The sequence below is a fragment of the Plectropomus leopardus genome, chromosome 10 (genome assembly GCF_026936395.1).
Source record: "Plectropomus leopardus strain MGB_pleo_1.0 chromosome 10, ASM2693639v1, whole genome shotgun sequence".
NCBI lineage: Eukaryota > Metazoa > Chordata > Actinopteri > Perciformes > Serranidae > Plectropomus > Plectropomus leopardus.
Genome location: NC_142185.1, coordinates 34,027,940 through 34,052,587, shown reverse-complemented (window position 1 = coordinate 34,052,587; position 24,648 = coordinate 34,027,940). Strand labels below are relative to the sequence as shown.

The following is a 24,648-nucleotide window of genomic DNA, read 5'->3' as shown; positions in this document are numbered from 1 at the left end:
TGGAGCAAAGCAGAGTCATGGTGGTACAGCTCTGTCTGTCCCAGCCCTCTGACTCTGGCTGTGTTCCCAAATCCAATACTTTTTTTTTCTTTTTTGTCAGTGAACGGCCTCATTAGGCTTCCAGGAGCAAAATGCCTCGTGGAAGCCTTCGTTTGGGCCAGAGCATGTGAGCGGAGCAGAGCGGGAGCATGTGAGGTGCTCGAGCAGGAGGATTTTCGCTTTTAGAAAAAGCTGCAGCATCACCTTATCTCTCGCTCCAATTTTGCGTCGGTACGGCTCACACCATGCATCTGAAGCACGACTGACCCAGAAAGTACTTTAAAAAGAAAGCTGAGAAGTCAAACATACAGGTGTACTATTCCTCTTAAAGTAAAAGAATGTGGCGACATCGTTTTAGTTCGTGAAGATTTACTCTGAAATCGTATAAACAAAAGTGTACTGACAAATTGAAACGTGCGATGGTGTGTGATTTGGGTTGTGACCAACAGCAACATGAAAAAAGCATTTAATCTCCTTCCTGCACTGAGGAGGAGGATGGTGAGGTGACCGCGGTGCCAGCAGCAGCGCTCGTCAAACAAGCTAAAATTAAAGAAGAGGGCAGATGTTTTTTTTCTTTTTCTGGAGCGAGCGCTGAGTGATATGAGCGGAGCGGGTGAAAGTGGAGCGGTAATAAGCATCACCTCTGAGCAGCCAAAATGTACAGCTCCGTGTACGAGGAGCGATAATTCTCATCGCTCCACTCCGCTCACATGCTCTGGTTTGGACGTAATCCAGGAAGGTCCAGCAGCTGAGGCAGGTGTTTCATATATATCATACTAGATGGATCAAATATTCAGTATTCAATATTCAAGTGAGGACGTTAAGTTCATGTTGTTATTCTGCTGCCACGACAGCAGGCAGTGACGCATGAATGTAATGAAGACTGAACTGGCCGCTTTAGTGACACGCTGCCTTTCACCAGATTTCCTCTAACAAGTTGTGTCAGAGCATTGCATCCATCAAACACCTGCCTCATTTCACACCTGAAGATTCTATTTTCAGGTTTCTGGTCTGACTGCTCAATTCTCCCCACGAGCACCTCATTGTCGAGCTGATTCGTTCACATATAAATCCTAATCATAGTGAGTGTTTCATTAAAACAAAGAGCCGAACACCTGCAGAGTATTTAAAGCTCACTTTGACTAATGAGGAGAGAGCGCATGCAGGGAAACAGGTAGTTGTAAAAATGATGGTAAGGTTTTTTTATGCTTTTCTGCCCTGTAGAATGAAATCAGTGTGGATCAGAGATACTCAGCTTGCTTTGCTTGGGGGCCACTTTTGCAACAAAAAAAAAATAGCTGGAGGCCAGGGGCCAGTCGAGCCAGCCCCAAACATGTTTTTAGGATTTTAGGACATTTCTAAGATTTTATGATGTTCTAGAATTTTAGGGTTATTCTAGGATTTTATTGCATTTGTGGGATTTTAATATGTGGCTTGGATTGTAGGATGTTACTAGGATTTCATGGCATTTCTAGGATTTTAGGACATTTTTTGAATTTTACGACATTTGTAGGATTTCAGGACGATAGGATTTTATGACATTTCTAGGATGTTCCCAGGATTTTAGGACATTTCTAGTACTTTAGGACATTTCTCGGATTTTAGGATGTTTCCAAGATTTTAGAACATTTTCCAGATTTTTGGACATTAGGAGCTCAGCTAGAACCTGTGTTGCGGGGTGCAGGGGATGCTCCACTGGCACTTTTTTTAATAAACAAGCTAAATTTTGATGTTTTTATGCACTATGGCATCTTATGTATACAAAAAGTACAAAAACAAATCCCTGTGTGAATCATTTAATTTTTTTATTGTAAATTAGAAAATGGTTAGGTGGCCAAACTTGGCTTGCAGGCCGTAAGTTCTCAATGATGAAGAGTAAATAAGAGCCCTGTCCCATGATTACATATCTATGTACCAGTAACAGTCTTCGTCCTCTCACAGGACCGTCATTCTGTGGTGAAGCGAGGTGAGGGGGAGTCGCCGCCCAGCACCAGCCCCGATGACATCAATCAGACTTTCAAATTCTCCCCTGGAGACGGACAGGCACTGCAGGTGAGTCCAGCATCTGCAGCCGTCCATCCTGCAGGTTGTTGAAGTGAACACACAGAGCTGGTGCCTGAGGCTGTTTTTCCTTCCTGTCTCTAGATCACCCCTCTCCCAGGTACTCACCCGCTCCTGGTCCTGGTCAATCCCAAGAGTGGAGGGAGGCAGGGGGAGCGGTAAGTTTCCAACCACCCATGAGCCTTCTGCTGGGGTTCGTTTACTGCTGCTGGCTTTTAACTTTACTGCAATGTAGCGAGTAGATACTATGTGTACAGGTTATACTTTATCAGCTCAGTCACCAGAAGAAAATATTGGCATTGTCCGTTTCTGCAAAATACGGATATGTTACATTTGTACATTTCATACGTACCATATCAACGTTTATAAAGTGACGTTATGTATGACCTGACAAACTTCAGATCACTGTTCAAGACCCACAAACGACTACACAGGTTGTTTTTAAGCGACCCATTTTGTTTTTATATTGCCATGAAAAAATAGGTATTTAAAGCCAAAACATGATCTGCCAATTGGGTTGACATTATATTACATAATCAAGTTAATAACAGCTGTTTGGCTTCACATAAACATTTTGACAGATGATTATTTTATAGGTCAAAGATATTTACCACTTGTTATTAATTAAATGTAAAAAAAATTCAGACATGTAATGGGTAATTAGAAATAAAAATAGTAAAAAAAACATCGGACATGGAGACCAATAACAATCAATCTTATGAGGAATATTGCTTTTGTTTCAATATCATTGACATTATTATTTTTATTTTATTTTAGGCTGCTCATTTTACTAAATTTATCTTAACAACATTTTTATGTTTTTTTTTTTTTTTAAACATTTAATTACGGTTGCATTAGTGCAATATTATCAGAACTTGTCTTCGATTTTCTCTTTTAATTACAAGTTGTCTCTTTTCTAATACTGTGTAAAGTTTTCCTCCATACAAACACTTAATTAACTATGAATTTATTGACTCTTTTATTTTATTTTTTATTTTTGAAGACTTTGGTGCATTTTTTTCTTTCCCTACTTTTATTAACTGACTAACTGGCAAGAGGACGTCATTACTATATGCTGTGTACATTAGTGTCTCTTTGCTGCAGGAAACAAGACCTTTGGACTGTCAGCATTAAATATAATTTGTATAGTATCAAGTGCAGGATCTACCTGTGGTGGAAATAGTGAAGAAATTACCTGTATGATCACTTATAATCAGCCCCTTTGGATGCCCAGATATGTGAAGACTAAATGACACCATTATTAGAGGTCGTTAGTGCCTCAGTCTAAAAACGGCAGCACACTCAAAGAAACCGATTTCTGTCACACGGGGCTCTATATGTTTCTGCAGCTCCCTGCTGTCCGTGTGAATGCAGGCATTTAAAGATAACGGGGGCCGCAAACGCTGTAAAAAATGTCTTCATTGTTTCTTTGCTCCCCACCTACCACACAACAGAGACCAATCATACCCCGTTGCTCTGCCTCAGCCTGACACATTACCATAGCAACACTCTCTTTATTACCATCAGAAAGCAAATTATTCTCTATTAATAGACTTTACAAGAACAAAAAATAGATAATTTAGAGCAGGAAACCAGAGGCTATTGTGTTGTTATTTTAGTCTGTGTGGAAAAGTTCAGTTCAGTTTTGTAACATGTTTAGTTTGATTGATGAACGTGTTAGAAGTTGTGTAAGCCTCTGTCCTACATATAAATGGCATAAATTTCAACACATTTTACATATTTCCTCTTACTTTTATAGCCAAAGGAAAGAAAACAATAAATCAATAGAGGAGGAAGTTTGGTTTAGTTTAGTTGTATTTTTTTTTTTTTTTATTTAGAGATAAGTCAAAATATTGAGAGCAAGGTTGAATGTTGAGAATATAGTTAAAATGTTGAAAATATAGTAAAAAAATACTGAGAGTAAAGTCATAATATAGAAAATAAAAAAAAATTGAAATTTCGAGAATAAATTAGAAATGTGGAATAAATTCGAAGTTTTGAGAATGAGGTCAAAATGTTGAGAATGAAGTCGAAATGTTGAGAATAAAGTTGAAATCCCATTTTGAGGATAAAGTCAAAATATTGACAACAAAGCTGAAATGTCAAGAATGAATTCAAAATACTGAGAATAAAATGTCCGAAACAGTAGAGATTACAGAAATTAATATTTACATTTTGAGAATAAATTTGAAATATTATTTCAAGAATACAGCTGGAATGTTAAGGATCAATTTGACATACCATTTTGGAAATAAAACTGAAATGTTGAGAATAAAGAAGAAATGTTGAGGACAAAGTTAAATGAAATACAATTTTGAGAAATAAGACCAAATGTTGAGAATAAAGTCGAAATGTCAAGAATAAAGTTAAATGTTGTCAATAAAGACGAAATAAGTCAAGTTGAAATGTCAGAATCAAAGTTGCATTAATGAGAATAAATCAAACTGCTAGCATCAGCACATACGGCTGATATATCACAGTTATCGTCACTATTATTGCTGCTGTGCATCTCTCCCCTCCTTCTCTAAAATTATAATTAAAACTTTTTTGTTGACATTTCAATTTTATTCTCAACATGCAACAAACAGAAAAACGTCCTGTGACTTATTTCTGATATTTCTGGCACTAATACTAAAAGTTGGACTAAGTCTTCCTCCTCTAAGTTTTTCCCCTAATGCTGGCACTAATAATCCTCCATATATTGTGTACCGTTGTGTATTGTAGGTTTCTAATGCCAAGGCCGAGGCATCTATTCACTTGTATGTATGAGCATATTCAAATAATATGCAGAAATACACAGACTAGCCTCCTGTTGGCTTGTAGAAGCATATTATAATTGTCTGAATGAGACGTGCATGAGCACGACTGTGCAGGCTTCAACGGGCATTTTATGTAACTCTCACAAGGTTACAGGAAACTGCTGTGTCGACGTGCAGCTCGCTGTTGTACACCGACAGTTTGTGAGAGCGAGGAGATGGAAGAGATGGAGGAGCGTGCAAACTAAAACTCTCCTCTGCTTCTTTTATGTCGTGCCTCTTCCTCCTGATTTCTGAAACGATAATTTCTGTACATTTCAGACAAAAACTGCAGCAGAACAGATTATTTAGGATGTGTGTGGAGGTTGTACAGAAGTCATTTCCTGTGTTTCCACATAGCCTGAAGCTATGTTTTTCTTATGTATTGAGTTAAACATTTAAACTCAGGATTTTTATTATTGCACCACTCCATAAAATATCATAATCTAGATATTTAAATATATATATTTCTCTGAAAATTACCCTGACATACATGCATTTTATATCTCTGTAAACTTTGTAATCTCATGTAGAACTTTAAATCTGCATTATAACCATATAAATAAATAAACATTATTTTTTAATAATCACACCATGTTGTCCCAGCAGAGTTTTAAGAATCCCACATATAACGCAATTTTAGGCTGCTATGTTGTTAGAAAAATGTTATTCTTTGGTCATTAACAAAAAAAACCAAGTTGCATCATGACAGCAGCGAAGATGGATGATGCAAGTTGATGACATGTTTTTGCTTGCATTTTTTTGTCCAGTGATACGATTCCCTGGACATTTATTGCCTAATCTGACGTGCCCTAAATATGATATTTTCTGACACAAATTGCAGCTCAGGTTTTATTAGAGCGCAGTCAGTGTGACATACAGAAAACCTACAAGATCACAGTTATTTCACAGTATGCAGAGGCCTTGAGAGGCTGAACTACTTTTTCATTCTATTCACTCACAGATAAGCACTCTTTTATAACCTTCAACTTACATAAGTCTGATTTAATAATTAGTTTATTGTGTATGCTGCTCACTGTATTTAAGTTTTCTCTCCTGTATTTCTCTTTTCAGAGTGTTGAGGAAGTTCAGGTACCTGTTAAACCCCAGGCAGGTCTACAGTTTGGAGCAAGGAGGACCGATGGTCGGGTAAGTGCTGCTTTTAATGCTTTTAATGTTGGTGAATGCATAGAGCAGTCGTTCCCAACTGGTGCTGCCACTGGGTCCAGATTTCTCCTTAGTCATAAGTTTGAGGTCTGCACATAAGTGAAATTACCACATTTTCAATTTGATTTGACAAAATGTAGATTAACACTTGGGCTTAAGAGAATAAAGTGAAACATATTGCACGAATAAAGTGCAATCTAGTATTTGAAGACATTGGGGCTTAGGCTGGACTTCTCCAGGAAAAAGAATAGCCAATTCAAAAAAAGAAAAGAAAACTTTGGGGCGACCTCTAGCTCACCTGCTAGAGAGCGCGCCCCTTATGCTGAGTCCTTTGCAGCTGCTCTGGTCCGATTCCTGTGACCCTTCGCTGCATGTCGTCCCCCCTCTCTGTTTTACCCCGTTTCCACGCGATCAATAGCTGTCCTGTCAATAAAGGGAAAAATCACAACCCAAAAAAAATTGGCAATTTTTTTTTTTTTTTTTTTTTTTTTAACTTTTGGTAATTTGTGAAAACTTTTGGTCATTTGTTTTTGTCTTTGAAATTTCGGACAATTTTCTTAAACAAGGACCGTACTCACATTGTTATATTAAGACTGTTTTTTTTTTTTTTTTTTTAAACACAAAGGAAACTCTTCTGTTTTCAGTCAGGCCGAGAGTTGGTCCAAGGTGATTACTTTTGTATGAGTCTGCTCACTGTTTTTAAGGAAAATCCTGCATGGCGTACCTTTAAGCTGCGTGGGGAGTTTGTATTTCAGAGTGAACATCATGAATACAGAGTCCAGTTAGCTATTGTTCAGTCGGGGAGCTGCGCTGTCAGACCGCCTCTTTCCTTCATGTCAAACTAACCTGTGGAGGTCAGTGAAGGGGAATGGGAACACCGCATTACTGCCGTGCTGTGCATTTGACCTCTTGACACGCACACACACACACACACACACACACACACACACACACACACACACACACAGGCTCATACGTCAGAGCTGAGCACAGCTTGTACTTTGAAATGATTGCTGTTGCGCCTTTTGTCCATTCAGGGAAGAAAAATGCCGTACGCAGCTGCAGCGCTGTAAATGCTTTACCTTGAAGGTGAAGCACTCCCTCCACCATCCGTTCACTTCCACGTGTGACTCTCTCTCTCTCCTCCCATCGTCAGTTCATGTCTCTCCCTCTCTCTCAGTCACGACTAGCAGAGCGGCTGCCCTCGAGAGCCCATTGTAGGAAAAGCGACCCAATGACGCACTCAGGTCTCAGGGGAAAATACTGTAGATACACACAACGTCAGACACAAACACCGTGTTTACTCTTCGGTGACAATGGGCACTTGAAAAGATGTCAGTATGGTTATCTGAGCCTTTTGGAATTTAATTCTTGTACTGTCCTCATACTGTAGTTTAACCCTTTAAACCTTTGAGACCTGAGCAGTTTGACTTGTTTTCCTTCATTGGAAGAGGGCAATGGGCAATGAAAGAAGAAATGACCCCAAAAATAGAAAGAAATAAGCAAAATGTACAATAAAATTACTTGAAAATTAGTAAAAAATAATTTTTAAACAAAGAAATATAACACAAACAAGACTTGGAAAAAAATATTTAAAATTTATAATAATTCTGTAACATAATTTTAAACATGTAATTATGATAATTATAAAAAATATTTTACTAGATTTTTTCCCCTTAAAATACCCTAATTTTTTTTTAAATAACATTCTTCCAATATGTGGAACATTTCTTACCAACTTGTTTATTGGGAAGTTCAAAGAATTAAGTACTGAAATGAGCAGAAGAAAAGTATGTCGCTCCAGGTTTCAAAGGGTTAACTCTTGTCTTTTGCATTTTGTGATGTTTGATTTCTTGGAATATTTTCAAATGCTTCATATCCCATAAAATCTCTACAACCTAAGCTAAAATGTCACGCAGATCAATAAACCATAAAAATTGATAATAAATTTACAAAAATGTTGTCATGAATTAATTAATATAAAAATAGTCATGTGTTTTAATCTGATTAAAAAAAAACAAATATTGAGCCAAAAAATTTCTAAATATAGAAACAGAATCAAAATATCAGGGCTGTACCCGACTCGGATTTTACTTTTTGAATACAAATATTTGACGATTAGTTTTGTTTTCCCTGTAAAGTCTCTATATAGTATAATAAACAAACAAAAAACAACATCGACAAACAAAACAAAAAAAGACAGACCAGAAAAAAAAACTGCTTGAAAATTATAATTTTATTTAAAAAACAATTTGGAAAATACAATAATGGTATTTTTAAATATAATTCTATGGAAAATTTTCATGTGATTAAAAAAAAAAAATCCAAATTTATTAATTTCTTGCTATTTGTGGGGCATCTCTTGCCAAGCTGCTCATTGCATTTTTGAAAGAAAAAAAAAGTTTTAACACTGAAATAATTTTGAATATGCAAATGAAACCAATTTGCTTGATATTTTTGAAAGACATCTGAAGGCAGGAAGGGAAAATTATGTGAATTTTATTTTTTTAAGAAAGTGCAAACAAATGAACAAACAAGGAAATGACCTGGAAAAAATCCTTAAGAAATAGTAATAATCTTGTAACATAATTTTGAATATGTATTTATGGTAAAAGATAAATACAGTATTTCTTATCTTATTTTTTTCTTAGACATTTTTCTCTAGCTTTTAAAAAGATTTGATCTTCTAATTTCTTGCAATTTGCAGGACATCTCTTGTTGTGCATTGTGTTTTTGAAAAAAATCAAACCATTTTACTCAGGCTTTGAAAAATACAAATACATGTGAAATTTATCTGAAGACAGCGCAAAAAAAGTGATGTCGCTCCAGGTTTCAAATGTTTAAATCAGCATCCCCAAAACGTCATCGCTTATCACTAGTGAGATTTTAGGTCAAAAATAGTCACTTTTGTTTATTTTTTGCATGCAGGATCAAATGTTTTCGGCGCTCTGGCCTTCCACAGTGTCTGAGAGAGAGAACATGTTGTCATGATTCAGACTTAAGTGATTATGCAATTATAAATAAAGAAGCTCTTTGTCATGCTCGGCTCCATCTCTTCAAGTGCATGTGTGTCTGTTATGCCAACAACACACATCTGAGCACAGAGTGATGTAATAGTGTTACTGCACAGAGGGGGAGAGAGGCTGCACAGTATGCGCAAGTGAATATTTACACAAATAAACACACAGGGGCTGAGCGGAGGTCTTTTGACACGTAGAGGGTTAACCTGCTCTCAGCTGAACTCGCCACAACTGTTACCATGGGCTCCTTAGCAACAAGCTCAGCAGGCGCTGAGGTGAGAGGCAGCTCACGGAGTAGTTTTGTTTAAGGAGTGCAGTTTCTCGCTGTGTTTTTGGTCATTACAAACATTGTTTCAGCCTCTTCCGATAATGTGGAGCCTCCACTTGTGTCTGTGTTGATGTTTCTGCTAACCTGTCATACATAAAGCATAGACTCAAACAGTCGGGATTAAGTGGGCTAGTTAAAATTTTATGCTGACATGGAAGGGTTTTTCTCGGATGCGATTCACAGCTCCATGTTGTGGAAATGTCCCCTCAGCGGGTGCATGCTGGTGTAGTTTCCCTGCACGTCCTTTAGAGAGGGCTGTTTGTGGCCTCTGCATCCTCCGATCCAGAAATAATCCAACATCTACTTTGATCCAAGTCCACCACTGACAAGACGGTAAAACTAGAGCAAACACTGAGGAGGCTGTTAACTCTTTGAAACCAAAGAAAATTAGCTTGATATCTCACAAAAATATGAACAAAAAAACCTGCAATGAGTAACCAAACAATAAATGATGCCAAAAAAAGCAAGAAATTGGTAAAAATCTACAAGAAAATTACCTGAAATTAGCACAGAAAAAAAAGTTTAAAAAAAAACAGGAAATGATCTGGTAAAAGTGATCAAACAAAACAGAAGTGCTAAATAGGAATATTCTTTTTCTGTAACATAAATAAAATAAATAATAATAATGATAAAAAATACATAATTAAATAGTAATTATTTTAATTTTAAGAATTCAAATTAAAATTGTATTACATTTAATTTAATTTAATCAATTATCAGTAATTCTTAATCTATATTAAACATTAAAATTCTAACATTAATAATATAAAATAATTACATTATTATATTATATGATACTGCTACTACTATTATTAAATATTATTATTGTTATTATTATTACCGAGGAAAGTGCAGAAAAGGGTTTTTTTGTTGTTTTTTTTTTTTTAAATCAAGACATTGCTGCATTTCCTTCTATTTAATGCCATGAAAAATTGATTTTTATGCCTCTGTGCCGATGAAAGCCGAGGCCTGAGCATCCCTCCGGCCCACTCTGGTGAACACAAAATCTCAGAAACACCATGAGGTAATTTCTTCAAAAATTTAGCACCAAAAATCATATCCTTGGATTCATGGACAAACTGATTAGATTTTGGTGGTCAGATATCAATGTCCAATATTTATGGAGATCTGAAAGTCCAAAAAGTATGGATAATGGATCCTGTTAGTGACCTACATCTGTTGCGTGGAGGATCAGTTCTTGGAAAAATCTTGGCTAGTTTTTTTTTGGATAGAAGAAGGCGGTGCCAGACTTTGACTTGTAGGAGTCTGTGTCATAATGGGTCACCTTTAACGCTGAATGAGCCGCGTCATGTGGTTAATGCCATGACATCACCAGAACAAATCGCTGCCTCCAACACCAAATAAGTATTTATTTATTTTGAGCTGTGGACATGATTTAGAGGGTCTGTGGGCTGTCAGCGTGCAGGGCCAGGTGGTCGGTGTGAAAGGGGTCCGTGCCCTGCATGCAGCTGTCTCATGACGGAGAGAGATGAAAGCTACTGTCGACACCTTTGTCCCAACGCACATTAAAGGTCCCTTTGAAGGGCACACACTCTGTGACTATGGTTTCCAGGGAAAGCAGTGAACACAGCTGGAGAGGGCGCACGTTGATTCAGCTCTCTGTCTCTGTCTCTCTGTCTCTCTGTCTCTCTGTCTCTCTGTCTCTCTGTCCATCAGCTCAGTTCATTAAATCACTCAGAGCTTAGAAAATCCCCGTCTCAGTCACTCTGAAATCCAATCACAGGATTTATCACCTGTAAAACACGCTGACATTGAGACTGAGGTGCTTTGTGTAGAAACACTCATACATTTTTAACGCTCTTGTTTTTTTTTTGTGTGTATGTTGGTTAAATTCACTGCTTCATTTGTTCTCGTAGGCTCAACTTTTTCCACGATGTCCCTGATTTCCGGGTGCTTGCATGTGGAGGTGACGGCACTGTGGGCTGGATCCTCGACTGTATAGGTACACACACTTTATCCTATAACAAAATTACCCAAAGTTGCTGCATGCAATGCTTTTTTGTCGTCTTGGGGCATGTCGTTTATGGATTTTGGTGAAACTAAAGGCTAATGTCCACATTTGGGGACGGTAAAGTTTTCATAAAGTTTTACATTTATATATATAAATGCACAACTTGCTATTATAACATTATCATTAATAGACACAACATCGAAAGTGATGAAAATAAGTTGTCCTAGAAACGGTTGTTTCAAGGACTGTTCAGCTCACCAAATATAAGATGGATCTGTTTGTCTTTTCCTCTGCAGATAAAGCCAACTTTGCCAGGCACCCTCCAGTGGCCATCCTCCCTCTGGGCACCGGGAACGACCTGGCACGCTGCTTACGCTGGGGAGGAGGTGAGGCACTCACTCATTTATCTGTGTGTGTGTGCGTGTGTGTGTGTGTGTGTGTGTGTGTGTGTGTGTGTGTGTGTGTGTGTGTGTGTGTGTGTGTGTGTGTGTGTGCGCGTTTGTGCGCATAGCCGCATAAATCAGTCAAAACTGAAATATATTTTCACATATTGTTTATTGTGTATTGTTTGTTTGTTTAAATTAAGAATGTACACCAAAATACTCTAGTACTACTCTGAAAACACACTGACCCGTTAGTTATTAGAGGCTAATGCTGTGCAGCCAGTTTTCGTTCAAATACACAGAACTTTATTTTCGATCTTAGTTGAGATTCCCAAAGATGCCATATGTATTAGGTCGAAGTTTGAGGAAATACCAACAAAATGAAGCACAAGACATTAATCTTCTTAAGGGGAAATTAAAAAGGAAATTAAGGGTTTAAACTGGGACTTGGGAACTCTGGATCATGAGGATAAAAAATATTGATTCACAGATTTCTAGTTTTCCTCCCAATATTTCAGTGACAAAAAAAATACAGCAAAAGTCCTAGGCAACCATAAACTTTGTAATTTTAGCAAGGTTATTATGGTCATACATATTTATTTCTCAGTTGTCTCCTTACTAAAATAGAACAGGAATATACAGGAAATATGTAAACAGTATTAAAAAATGCAAGTATTACAGAAAAAAATAACTTCAACAGGCCAAAGATGCAAGTAATTAGGCCACGTTTAGATGAGAACGGCCCTACATAAAACAGAAAAGTCTTTAGAACAATCTGCGTTCATATGATAACATTGTGAAAACAAACCTTGGGTACACGCAAAACAGCCGAAAACGCTGTAGTATGCATGCAAGGGCAGAAGTTGTAACTTTGTGATGACACAACATAAAACTTATGACTTCTTACTGGTTGCACTTTCTGCTTATTTATGACTTTTAAATATTGACTTCAGTCTGAAGAGCCCAGTTTTTTGTGTTTTAATGCATCGACATGTTCTCCGTAGTATTTGTTGGTGTCTTAATAAAGAGACTGACAAATTAGAACATATTCTCATTACAACTTTGCTAAAACAACAAATGTATGGTGGCCGTATATCAGTATATCTTCTGTATGTCAGATTATCTGTGTTGGTTCAGTTTGGTTCATTAAAGATGGAAGAGGCTCAACATGTGTAGTTGTCTGAACTCCATCAGGGTTCATTTGAATGTTGAGATATCAGCTGTGTTTTCAGGAAGGGTCTCGGTCTCAGTTGCGTGCTGAAATATAAAGGTAGGCATGTGTGTGCACGTTTTTGGGAAATGAAAGACGGGAGGAGGAAAGAGGGAGCTCTTATGTGTCAAATTAAAAACTGTTAATATGCAAAGCACCATTGATTTGTTGCAGTGCTTTGGTCCAGTAATTAGAACGGCTGGTTATGACTGCCTGATTGTTGCTGCTTGGAGGACCAGCAGAGCACTTACACGGGCTTATGAATGACATTTTGTCAATAAGCTGCCAGGTGTGGGGGCGGCTTTGGGACTTGTTGAATAGATCATCTTTCCCAGAAATAAACAGTGAAGTAAGAGCTAGAGTCTCTGCGGCCACTAACGGTGTGATTCAAGGGATCTGACAGTCGGTTTAACCACTTTGGTCCACGCTGAAATATCTCAACAACTATTGGTTGGATTGCCATGAAATTTGGTACAAACCTGCATGGTGTCCAGAGGATGAATTCTTATGACTCTGATGATCCTCTGACTGTTGATGTTTTCTTTAAAAATGTTTGGTAATTTTTTTTCCTTTTTTTTACAATTTTCATAGAAAACCTTTTAGCATTTTTTATTATTTGTATTTTTTACAAGTAACTTGTTTTTAGTCATTTTTATATTACTAATAATTTGGGACATTTTTTTTTGTTTTGTTTGGTTATTTCTCCTTAAATACAAGTTAAAAGTTTTTCCTTAAAGTACTTTAAAAACAGAAATTACTGTTGGATTTCCAAATTCCAACAGTCCTTGAGCACACAATGTGAATCTTACATGTTTGAAAAACGCTGGGCAAGAAAAATATATATGTGTATATTTTGAGACCTTAAAAAGTTATGGAAAACGTTTGAAACACTCCCGTTGATGAGTGTTGGAATCCTGTTTATTAAAAGCTTTAAAGGCCTTTTTTTCTCAGGGTCATGGCTCGCTGACATCATTATATAAAATGACGTATTCTGGTTAAAATTTGGAGTAGAAAAACAGTACAAATATCATTAGAAAGGCAAAAATCTTTTCTCTCTTTCCAGCAGTGTCTGGGTCCCAGATGGAAAGGGGATGGCAGGTTAACAAGGGGGAGACACATTTTGCTAACAGGGAGGATGGCGTCCCCACTGCATACTGCATGTAGCTCAGAGCACCTCTGCACCAGAGTTTCATTATGTTTGAATTTATCTCTGTGACGAAAGCATCTTCTGACGGTTGTCGTCTGTAAATTGGAGACGCAAACTCAGGCAAACTAATCAAGCTCTCCTGAGTGTTTGATACACATGGCTGCGTGATGATGATTTGTGATTGTCTGCTCACATTCTGAATATTACATGCTGAAGGATCCAGTGGGAAAGGGACAATTGTTTTTATATGAAAAGGAAATTGTTCCCTTTCTGAAATTGCTGTTATATCTTTAGAGTGCCAGTGTGTCAGAATATACGCTCGTATTTCACACACGGTGCTCACAGTGTGATGGGACTCATTATTGCCTCACGCCCTCGTGACACCCTGCTCGGAGCGCACTTCCGCCTCTGAGCGCTATTAAGGTGCCTGGCTGCTGAAGCAGGCTGTCAGCTGCGGAGCTAAACCAGAGGGCTCCCCAGGGTGCTGTCAGGTCCAGGCCGTGCTCTAGGTTCGGAGGTGGTGAGGGCGGCCTCCATGAAATGATCATCAGTGCCACCATGTTTCATGTTTCAACACATACAATCTACCATATTCCACCAGTTACATGTAGGCCTTTAAATACAGATTTTGTGAAATAATGACTTTTGAAAGGTTTCTTCAGGACCACTGATTAAAGCAGAGATACTCAACTTATGGCCTGCGGGCCAAATCTGGCCCCTGATAGGGTGCCAGGTGGCCCCGCCAACCATTTTATAATTCACAATACATTTAAAGTGATTCACACAGGGAATTGTGTTTTTTTTTTTTTACTTTTAGTATGCATAAGGTGCCAAAGTGCACAAAAATTTGTTTATCAAAAAATTCTAGAAATGTCCTAATATCCTGGAAATGTCCAAAAATCTGAGAAACATGCTAAAATCCTAGAAACGTCCTAAAATCCTAAAAAAGCTTTAAAATCCTGGTCCAATTCGTAGAAGTGTTCTAAAATCCTAGAAACATCTTAAAATCCTAGAAGTGTCCTAAAATCCTGGAAATGTCCTAAAGTCCTAGAAACATGTATGTAGCTGCTGTGACTGGCCCCTGGCCTCCTGTCATTTTGCAAAAGTGGCCCCCAAGCAAAGCACGTAGAGTGTCCCCAGAATAAAGCCTCCAGTCTCCTTCTTGTGTGTTATTTCATATCGTTGAGGTATGTTTTTTTTTTAATAAGACGGTGTTACCTTTCTCAGCACGAAAAACTGTATCTGGTCGTGTCTTTACTTGTTGCTCCTTCGTCTCTGTCTGTCGTCGGTAGGTTACGAGGGTGGCAGCTTGCTGAAGTTCCTTCGGGACATCGAACATAGCACAGACGTGGTGTTGGACCGCTGGAACATCGACATCGTCCCTGATGACAAAGAGGAGAAGGGAGACCCCGTCCCCTACAGCATCGTCAACAACTACTTCTCTATCGGAGTGGTAAGGACACTGAACGTGTAACATTACATACGACTGACTGCGTTATCTGTTTCCTGTGTGGCTTGAACACAGTGGTGGATGCTACTTGGGAAGATCCTGTGTATTTCCATGGAAACGGACATAACAGTCATAAAAATGCATTTTATTTTGAGAGCTAATCGCCCTTCAACACGAATACATTTTAATGACATATTTTATTTTGTTTTTAATAGTTGTATAATCGCAATAGAGGAAACATATTCTTATTGAATGGGTCACATCTATGACGAAAATGCGCGCAAAATAGTTGATGTCATATGAATTATCGCCACACGAATGACGTTATACCCTGAACATCCATTTACAAAAGTTAGGTTTGGGCGATAAAAGTTTAGACAGAAAGTTATGTAATGATGTAATCTCAGAAACACTTTGATGTAAATTGGATCCAGTGACCATTGTATATGTAAAAGCATAATGAATTTAACAAAAAAATATTAGATGGTGGATGAGAGATACAGTAAAGTAAAACCCTGCCTGCAGACTGTGAGACTGAGACGTACTGTAGTTGTAACAATAACAACACAGAGAGAAAGATTACCACGTCCTCGTGGACACAAGCAATTAGCAGATTCATCGGTGAATTTCTGCTCTCTCTCGGGCAGGTTTCCTCTTTTAATTGGAGGAGAGAAAACATGCTGCCAGGTCCCAGTTGCTTAGCAACCTTTTTACCTGGTCCTGATGGAGACAGTAGCATAAAGGCTCAGGGACGTTTATACCGAGGTGAAAAACAAGACCTACTCAGTGAAGTCATCGCAGTGCCGCTCTGATGGTTTATCTCCTGTCAAACTGTGGACGAGCCAAATGTGTCTCTTCAGTTTGTCTTCATGGACAAATGGACGGAATCACACAGACTTCACCTCTCATGAACCACCTCTCACCGAGAACCTTTTTACTTTCCAAAGATTTGATCTAGGACCTAGTTGTACGGAGATCCCCTGTATATTCCAAGAGTTTCATCTAGAATCGACTCAAGGGCTTCTACTGAGAACAGTTCTATATTCCAAATGTTTAATCTAAATCTAAATCTAAGGGGGTTTGGCCAAAAAAGAAAACTTTTATGTTCCATGAGTTTCATCCAGAACACATCCAGGAGGTTCTACTGAGAATCCTTTTAAATTCCAGTGGCCTCAACTAGAACCCACAGCGCTGGGGCTGATGTGGTCCAGTACGACCTACGACCTCAAACCTTTTTTTGGAACACCAATTTCTAATCCTGGACAGTTGTAGATGTGATAGCTGTGTTCAGGTGAAGTAGTTTTTATGTGTATTTTATGAATGTCAAATCTCTCTGAGTGTGCAGTCACACATATCATGAGTGGATTGTTACGCGTCCAGGGGCCCATTGTGTAATGATTCGCCTGTGATACACACTGTGTATATATAGTTATTTATATGAATCCTACTGTCACCAGGCGTCCTATAAAAAGCTTTCACCCTGCTTTGTTTCGTCTCAGAACCGCTCAGTGTGCGGGAGCCTTCATTCATGTTCCTGCACAGCTAATAAACACCACCATAACAAACTTGTAATTAGAGGCACAGTGAATATTTCACTGTATCGATGGAAACCAGACTGTTAACGCTGGTGTTTTGCCAAACTTTGAGCTGAGTCATCATCATATCATTAAGTAAGTGCCATCTGATGCGTTTTTTTTCCATAAACATTCAAGCATCATTAAGCTGATGAATAAAAATAGCAGCCGCACTCGGCTATCATCAGATATACAGCTCAGTGCATATGTCTATAAATAAACGGAGGTGACAAAGTGTGAAGAGGACATATGTGCGCAGGTAGAGGTAAAAGGGGTTTTGGCAGAGAAGACGATTAACCACAGCGATGTTATATAACTGCAACCCCACTGAGATCTGTGTGAGTCACCAAACACATAAGCAAAACATTCGAGACGAGCCAGTGACACACTAATCTACATGTCACTGCCATGTGTACGTTCTCATTTGTATCGTGTCTAAGATAAACATTATTGCACTTTATACTCAGTTTCATTTATGTGAAGGTTGTTGTTACTCACAGATATTATACACAAATATATACCATAGGATATATTACATTTCATAAGATCATATGAAGTTATTGATCTGAAACCATTATTTTAATCTCTTTAAAGCCAGACTCCATTCAGAAAAACAGTGTTTCAACATAGCTGAAAACAGTATGGAAATCACCAAAAAATCACCAAAAAATAATTATAATTTTAAAAACAAATGCCCCCCCATCCCCAAAATGCTTTTTTGTTCTTTTAAAAATTGCCATATATTTTTAAAGAAAAAAAGGCCCACATTTTTCTTAGAAATCAACAGTAAAAGAAAAACAAAATAACAAAATACAGCCATTTAAAGATGTATGCCCCTCCCTAATGCCAAAATAAAAAACACCAGTCACTTTCCAGTGCTTAATATTTTTTGACATGCCTCCCCCTTCTTGCGCCGCCCCCTCCCCTCTCATAAAAATCAAACAGTCCCTAAGTTATATAACTAATCCTGTTCTGAATTCATTCTTTTTTAAAAATCATATATAATTAAAAAAGCTACTTTATAGTAATGAAAAGAACAGATAAGGAGTATCGATTGACGTTTTGGAGAACGTCTGGTCTTGAAGTCATGGGAATTTATTGAAAAAAATGTGAATGAACCCTGTTAGTTTTGGTCTTTTCATGGGATTTGTTGAAGATAAGAAAAAATTTAGACTACCACCAGCTTTAATCTGCAATGTACAGGCTGTCTGTGTGAAACTGCGTCTGTTTTCCTCGGGTTCTGACACCACTCCAACGTTTCACGGCCATTAAACAAAGCGACAGATCGCTGTGCCTCGGAGAGCCGCGGTGACAGATGGCCGAGTTTCTGGGCGCACACGACACCTGAGCAAACCAACCTCTGACTCACTCCAGCGAGGTAGCCATTAGTAACCCTCAAATCTGGTTTACTAACCATACAGGGTTTGCGTTTCCTGCCATCCCATCGCAGACCTTGCTGCTCGGGGTTTGGTTGCCATAGAGACGGGAGGCTGGCAAGGCCGAATCTGAAAGCTTGCACAGTCATCTGTCCTTTATCTCGCTGACTTAATTGTGGATGACATGGTGTGGAGCATGTGGCTCAGCCGCAGCGCTCAGAACTGTAAATCAGAAGGTGTGTCATGTGATCGTGTTTCCATCTGTTCCCAGATTCCAGATAAGATTTTATTGATTCTCAGGGACAAAAATAAGTTTGCAAATATGTGGGAAACCGCTTCGAATACACTGAAAGTTACATGTATTATCTTTACAGTAGATGAGGATTTAGTGGGTTCAGCCATTGACAGCAGCAACTGGCAGTGTAAAGGAGCACTGAGCAGTGAGCTCGCTGAGGGGGCTGCAGTAGGAAAGCAGTAAGAATCTGTTTAAAGCCTCTGTCTCCTCTTTCAGCTTTATGTGGCTCTATATAATTCTATGCTGTTGCAATTTACAGCATTGACAGGATTAGTATCGCATCGCATCGTATAATATAGTATTGTTTAGTCGAGTCTTGTCTAGTTTTTTAGTTTAGTATAGTATAGTTTTGTTTAGTATGATATAATATTGTTTAGTCTCCTCTAGTTTTTTAGTTTAGTATAGTTATGTGTAGTATAGTATAGTTTGTTTTGTATGGTTGAGTCTAGTCTATTTTTTTTAGTACAGTACAGTTAAGTATAGTATCATTTACTCTAGTCTAGTTTTTTTTGTTTAGTTTAGCATAGTATAGTATTGTTAAGTATAGTATCGTTTAAGCTAGTCTAGTCTAGTTTTTTTAAAATTCAATATTAGTATAGTTTAGTTTAGTTTTAGTTTGCATGTATCTATATTTAATTTATTTTTTCCATTTTATTTTATTTTATTTTATTTTATTTAAAAAGGACCATGCACAATTTAAAACATAAATGTAAAAATTTGATGCTCTGTACCAGATTATAGCTTAGAGCTAATTTGTATCTGCAGTCCCTTGTACGCTCCTCTGTGTCCGTGAGCGAAAATGCAAATTACAGTCTGTAGTTTGAGCAACAGTCCTGAGAGCCGATGAAACTATGCCAAATGACGAATTTACTCCCTCCAAATGACTGATATTATGGTCAGTTTAATTAATCATATCTATAGTAAATGTAAGTGACTCTCTCCACGCCCTCCAACTGTGACCACACACACTGTTTCTATACTTTTAAAACTTTTGACCCAAAAATGCTTTCTGCTGAATTAATAAACACTTAACAAATAACAGCAGTGCACTGAAGCATGTGTGTACACATGCAGGCCGGTGTCAGTTCCTAAAGTGCTTTCACTTGACCTGCAGCCTGGAAAGAATCTGGTGAGAGGAATCTGAGAGAAGGAAATCACACCATGTCAGCAGCCATTAAAGATGCCACCTCATGTTGCAGAGCGGAAGCTGATCCCTCTGCAGCGCGTGTCTCTGTGCAGGAGTTTCTGTGGACGGCTGCGCAGGTGTAAATGTGTATGTATGTGTGTGCACATGACTGTGTGCGTGTGTGTACGTGTGTGTGTGTGTGTGTGTGTGTGTGTGTGTGTGTGTGTGTGTGTGTGTGTTTGACCTGCAAGATGATTCCTGGTGTTAATGGCCGTTTCCTAATGTGTACCACCGCAATCCCTAACTGTGCCATTAGCCAGGAGGGTGCAGACGAGCCATTGCCTCTTCTGATGGACTTATAAGTCGCGAGCTGCTGCTTTCACCTGATTGGCAGAAGCTGCACTAGGTCAACTAACATGAAGGAGCTAATGCAGTTCACCGTAGCCCCCCTGAATTCAGTGCAGATTAGATCACAACCCTTTTCCCACCAAAATTAGCCCGTGCATGTGGGTTTTTCAAACACTGGCCAACCTGCTAAATATAGGCGATAGACTGCATTCCTACTGCCTGTGAACACACCACTGCAGCAGACAAGTCTGCCTCTCTGTCAGCTTCTGGGACTCTGCTCAGACACCCGAGGCACGCTGGTGCAATCACCAGCATTGTCTTGGAGATACCATGATCGGCTTTGAAGGCATGTGGTGGCTGTAATGCGAGATTGACGGACACAATGGAATTTAGCCATTACACCTCTTTTATCAGATCACATGAGACAATGTAGGAGGGCTTTGGCGTTTTCTAGGCAGCTGAAGCAACAAAGCAATAAGAAGTTCTTTGGTTAAAAAATGTGAAAATTGTTGGAAAAAAAGTGGCTAAACCAAAGCACTCTTCTTATGATAAAAAGCTTTATCGGGGTGAGTTCACGGTGGAACAGATCAAGTTAAGCCAACATGTTTCGGCCACGCAGGACCCTCATCAGGGCATGACGAAGAGGGCTCTTGTGTGAAAGGCTGAGCTGAACTCAGATTTGTCGAGAGTTTGCCTCTGTGCCACCAGGACACTTTGTGAGATCAGGATTTTTTCTGGTTTTGGGAAGAAGGCTGTTACGGTGTTACAGTTGGTACAATGACATTGCTGCCAGGGTGTAACTTTTCAAGGGATGGTCAGTGTACCGAGACAAAGGCCTGGTTAAATTTAACACTGTCCTGAACAGTGTGTGTTCGTTTTTGTTCAGGAAAGAGGCGAGGCCACAAGGAGCAGAAAGTGTGCAGATAAAATGATCTCTGAGTGTGTGTGTGTGTGTGTGTGTGTGTGTGTGTGTGTGTGTGAGAGAGAGAGAGAGAGAGCGATATGGATGGAGAAGCGCTGGCACTGGCTGAAGGTCAGGGGAAGTATCAGTGACAGGAAGTAAGCGCCTGCCAGGTTCAGGCCAGGTTACCACGGTAATGAATGACCGTGCTGAGTGACACCTGGCTGGTCTTAAAGACGGTAGGAACAGCGCTCGAAAACACACGCGCACACACATGGTCAAACACGTGGACACACAAACACATTGACACACACCTAGAGAGTCTTTAAAGCCCTTGAAAACTTGGCCTCAGACTTTAAAGGGATACTTAAACCCTGAAATGACTGTTAGTATATCAATTAGTCACCCTATGTTATGCTGAATTTATGAAGGCATTTTTTCTTGTCAGTACTCCAAACAAATGCATTTTCTCTAAAATCTTACCATTTAAAATAAACTGAAACTGAAATGTATTTATTCTCTATTTGAAGCCGGATACCATTGACAAAAACAGTCATTTTACCCCTCAAAATTCTTAAAATCACTGCTTCATGGCAAAAACTCCACAGAGTACCTTTAAGATACTCTAGGATCCATACAATTTACATGTGTACAATATTATATTTTTACAGCTTAAGTTATCAAGCTGTGCTCACAAAGCACTCATGTAAAAATGTGAAAACACTTGTTATAATTGAGCCACATTGCATCCATTGTTTGGCTTTCCTTAAGGCCCTGACACACCAAGCTGACATCGGAGAACTAGCGGCAAGGAAAGCCCCCTGCTGTGGCGCCTCACGTCGCCGTGTCTCAGCCAAAAAGTTGCACAGGAACACACCAAACTGACAGCAAACCAGCACGTACGTTCTACGTCTGCGTGAGAGGAGGTAGCCCTTTATACCAGCAGACAGCGGCCAACTGTATCGTCAATTAAAACAGGAAACTGGAAGACTATCTTTTAGTATGTAAACAACACAACCAAATATTGAAGTTGCCAGTGAACAGCAACGCAACCCATCAGGAAACGTTTTCGTTAAGAGCTCAGTGGTTAAAGATAAACAGTCATTTCTCATATAACAAGTTTGTTTAGACCTCAAGTCCTCTTGACTTAAGCCCTTTGTTTACATTTTCACTTCAGTTTCTCTTCTTGTGCACTGAGCTGAACGGCCAATCAGAGTGATTACCGTCGAGCTTCACAGCAACCGCCAATTCAACGTGTTTAATCAACCAAAGAAAGCCAACAAGGATCAACGAGGGCCAACGGTGCAGGACACCGGTGTGTCACGACCTTTACAGACCAGAACTAACATGCATGAAATGTGAAGGACAGGTGGAAGAAGACAACTACGTGGAGTTAAGGTCCACAATATATAAACACAAATTTATGTTTGAAAAATACCCCTGAATCTTAATTATTTCTTACTTTGTGCAAAACTGGTTTTCTAACTGCTGTTCCATGGAGAATAGATAAATCCTGCTAATATTTCTCAGGGAAGTTTACTACAGCAGTGGCCACATGCTGACATAATGATGCCATCATGTAATTTACTCAGCAAAAGAAAATGTGCGTGCCACAATTTAGAATACTCTCCCCTGTTTAAATCCAGTAAAAGTGTGGTTAACTAAAATAATAATAAAAACAACTACTAAAAAATGACTTATTTAAAAAATAAAAAGCTCGAAGCATTATTTATATAATATGGAAGGCCATTTCTGCAAGGAAAAGTGAAGAAAACCACTTGGAAAAAAATCTGTAAAATAAGAAATATGATTAAGATAAATCAACCCCAATTATGATATGAGATAAGTAAGTCCAAATTATGAGATAAGTCATTATTGTGATTTTTTAATGATTTTTTAACCTAAAAAAACTGTGACCAAACAAAAAAATGATGAAAAAAAACATGTCCAAATCATGAGATGTCATTTTTATCACAAATCAAAATAAGTTAGTCCAAGTTATGAAATAAGTAAAATAATATTTTGTATTTTCTGCTTGGCAGGAATGGGCTTCCATAATAATGGGAACAGGAGTGTAGATTCTTTAGAATACTATTTATGACCTCGGTCTGTAAAATCATATACAGTCTATATTCCCAGTATAACAGAATCATGGGATACGGGAGATTTAGCGCTGACGTTGACATTTCTCTTTGACATTAAGCTAATCAAGCCTCTTACCAGAGGCCAGTGAAACACAATAGGGGTGAACCGACAACCCATTTCTCTGCTGTGGGTCCCACTGAGGTGACATTTTCCAGTCAGTGTTTTTGTTGTTGTTTTTTGGTAGTTGTTTGTCTCCCTACTTTTCACATCACCACCCAATAGCACCTCCTCTTGCCCCCGCGCACCATGTGCAAAACTTCAAACGGCAAGATCAGAACAACCTTCATCACACGGCCAACTATAGGCGATGGCAAATGTCACATATTGTTACCGACAGATTGTTTTTTGGAGGGGACAGAATGCATGAAAATAGGACTGGTCAGTGATTTGCCCGCAGCGGGGAGAGCAGATTTAGTGACATGAAACAGCCCGTTTTGGGAAGCTTTGCATCCACTTTGTGTCATTGTCTGGCCCTGATCCACATGCTACGGTTGACTCGCTGCTTACATTGAACCAGAAATCAGCAAAAACATGCCAAAGGTTCCTCAGGCAAATCATAAACATTTTACTCTTTCGTGAATGCTTGTTGTTTGTGACGAGTAACCTTGCCATGAGAATCTTTAGTTTGAGCTCTGTGGGCAAAGTCAGTCTCATGTTCACCTGTGATGTCTCTCGCTCCCCCTGGTCCCAGTATCAAGTTCTCCACCAGTTAAAGCAGCAGATGCAGCTCTATTTTAAGTTCTCATATGTGCTGATGCTGTGAGGTCTCAGCACTTCGCCGTAGTGTCTGGTTGAGGATGTGCGTTGCAGCAGGCCAGTAGCACCAGTGGATGGTTCTGAGGGTGACAAGTGAGGATGCATTTAATTGCATCTGTCCACCTGTCTTGTCACAACCTTCCGTTCTCCTTGTTGCAGAGCGCTGAAACACCTGCACAGGCAGGCAGGGCGCCAGACTGCTGTCACACATGCTTTTGCCTGTCAAAGTAACAGGTTTCAAGACTTTACAAGCCCAAAATCACAAAAACACATACATTATCTGACTGAGATGCCCTCGTTTTACCGTGAAATGAAATAAACTGTGTTTAACACACACTTCTAGGAAGTGAAAACACTTGTTGCCTCTTAAACAGCAGCTTGCTTATTTGCCCGTTAAATCCTGTTGGCAGCTTCACACCTAATGACGAGCCAGGTTGTTAATATTAGCGTACTGTGTGGAGTTTAACGATTGTGTCATATATATGTATTGACATTGTATTGTACAGAAAATATGGACTTAGTGTGCAAAAGCCTTTAGTCAAGTAGTTATTTTAA

At 38.9% G+C, this 24,648-nt stretch overlaps 1 protein-coding gene across 7 annotated transcripts in view; it reads left to right on the top strand.

Annotated features, from left to right (window-relative positions):
- Positions 1-24,648, top strand: part of dgkg (diacylglycerol kinase, gamma) — a 166,604-nt gene that overhangs the window by 94,003 nt on the left and 47,953 nt on the right. For all 7 annotated transcript variants that reach the window (XM_088083697.1, XM_088083696.1, XM_088083699.1 and 4 more), the window contains 6 exons: positions 1,981-2,091; positions 2,185-2,258; positions 5,970-6,044; positions 11,288-11,373; positions 11,679-11,768; positions 15,415-15,575. In XM_088083697.1, coding sequence (XP_087939823.1) covers positions 1,981-2,091; positions 2,185-2,258; positions 5,970-6,044; positions 11,288-11,373; positions 11,679-11,768; positions 15,415-15,575 — 597 coding nt within the window. The remainder of the gene's footprint in view (positions 1-1,980; positions 2,092-2,184; positions 2,259-5,969; positions 6,045-11,287; positions 11,374-11,678; positions 11,769-15,414; positions 15,576-24,648) is intronic.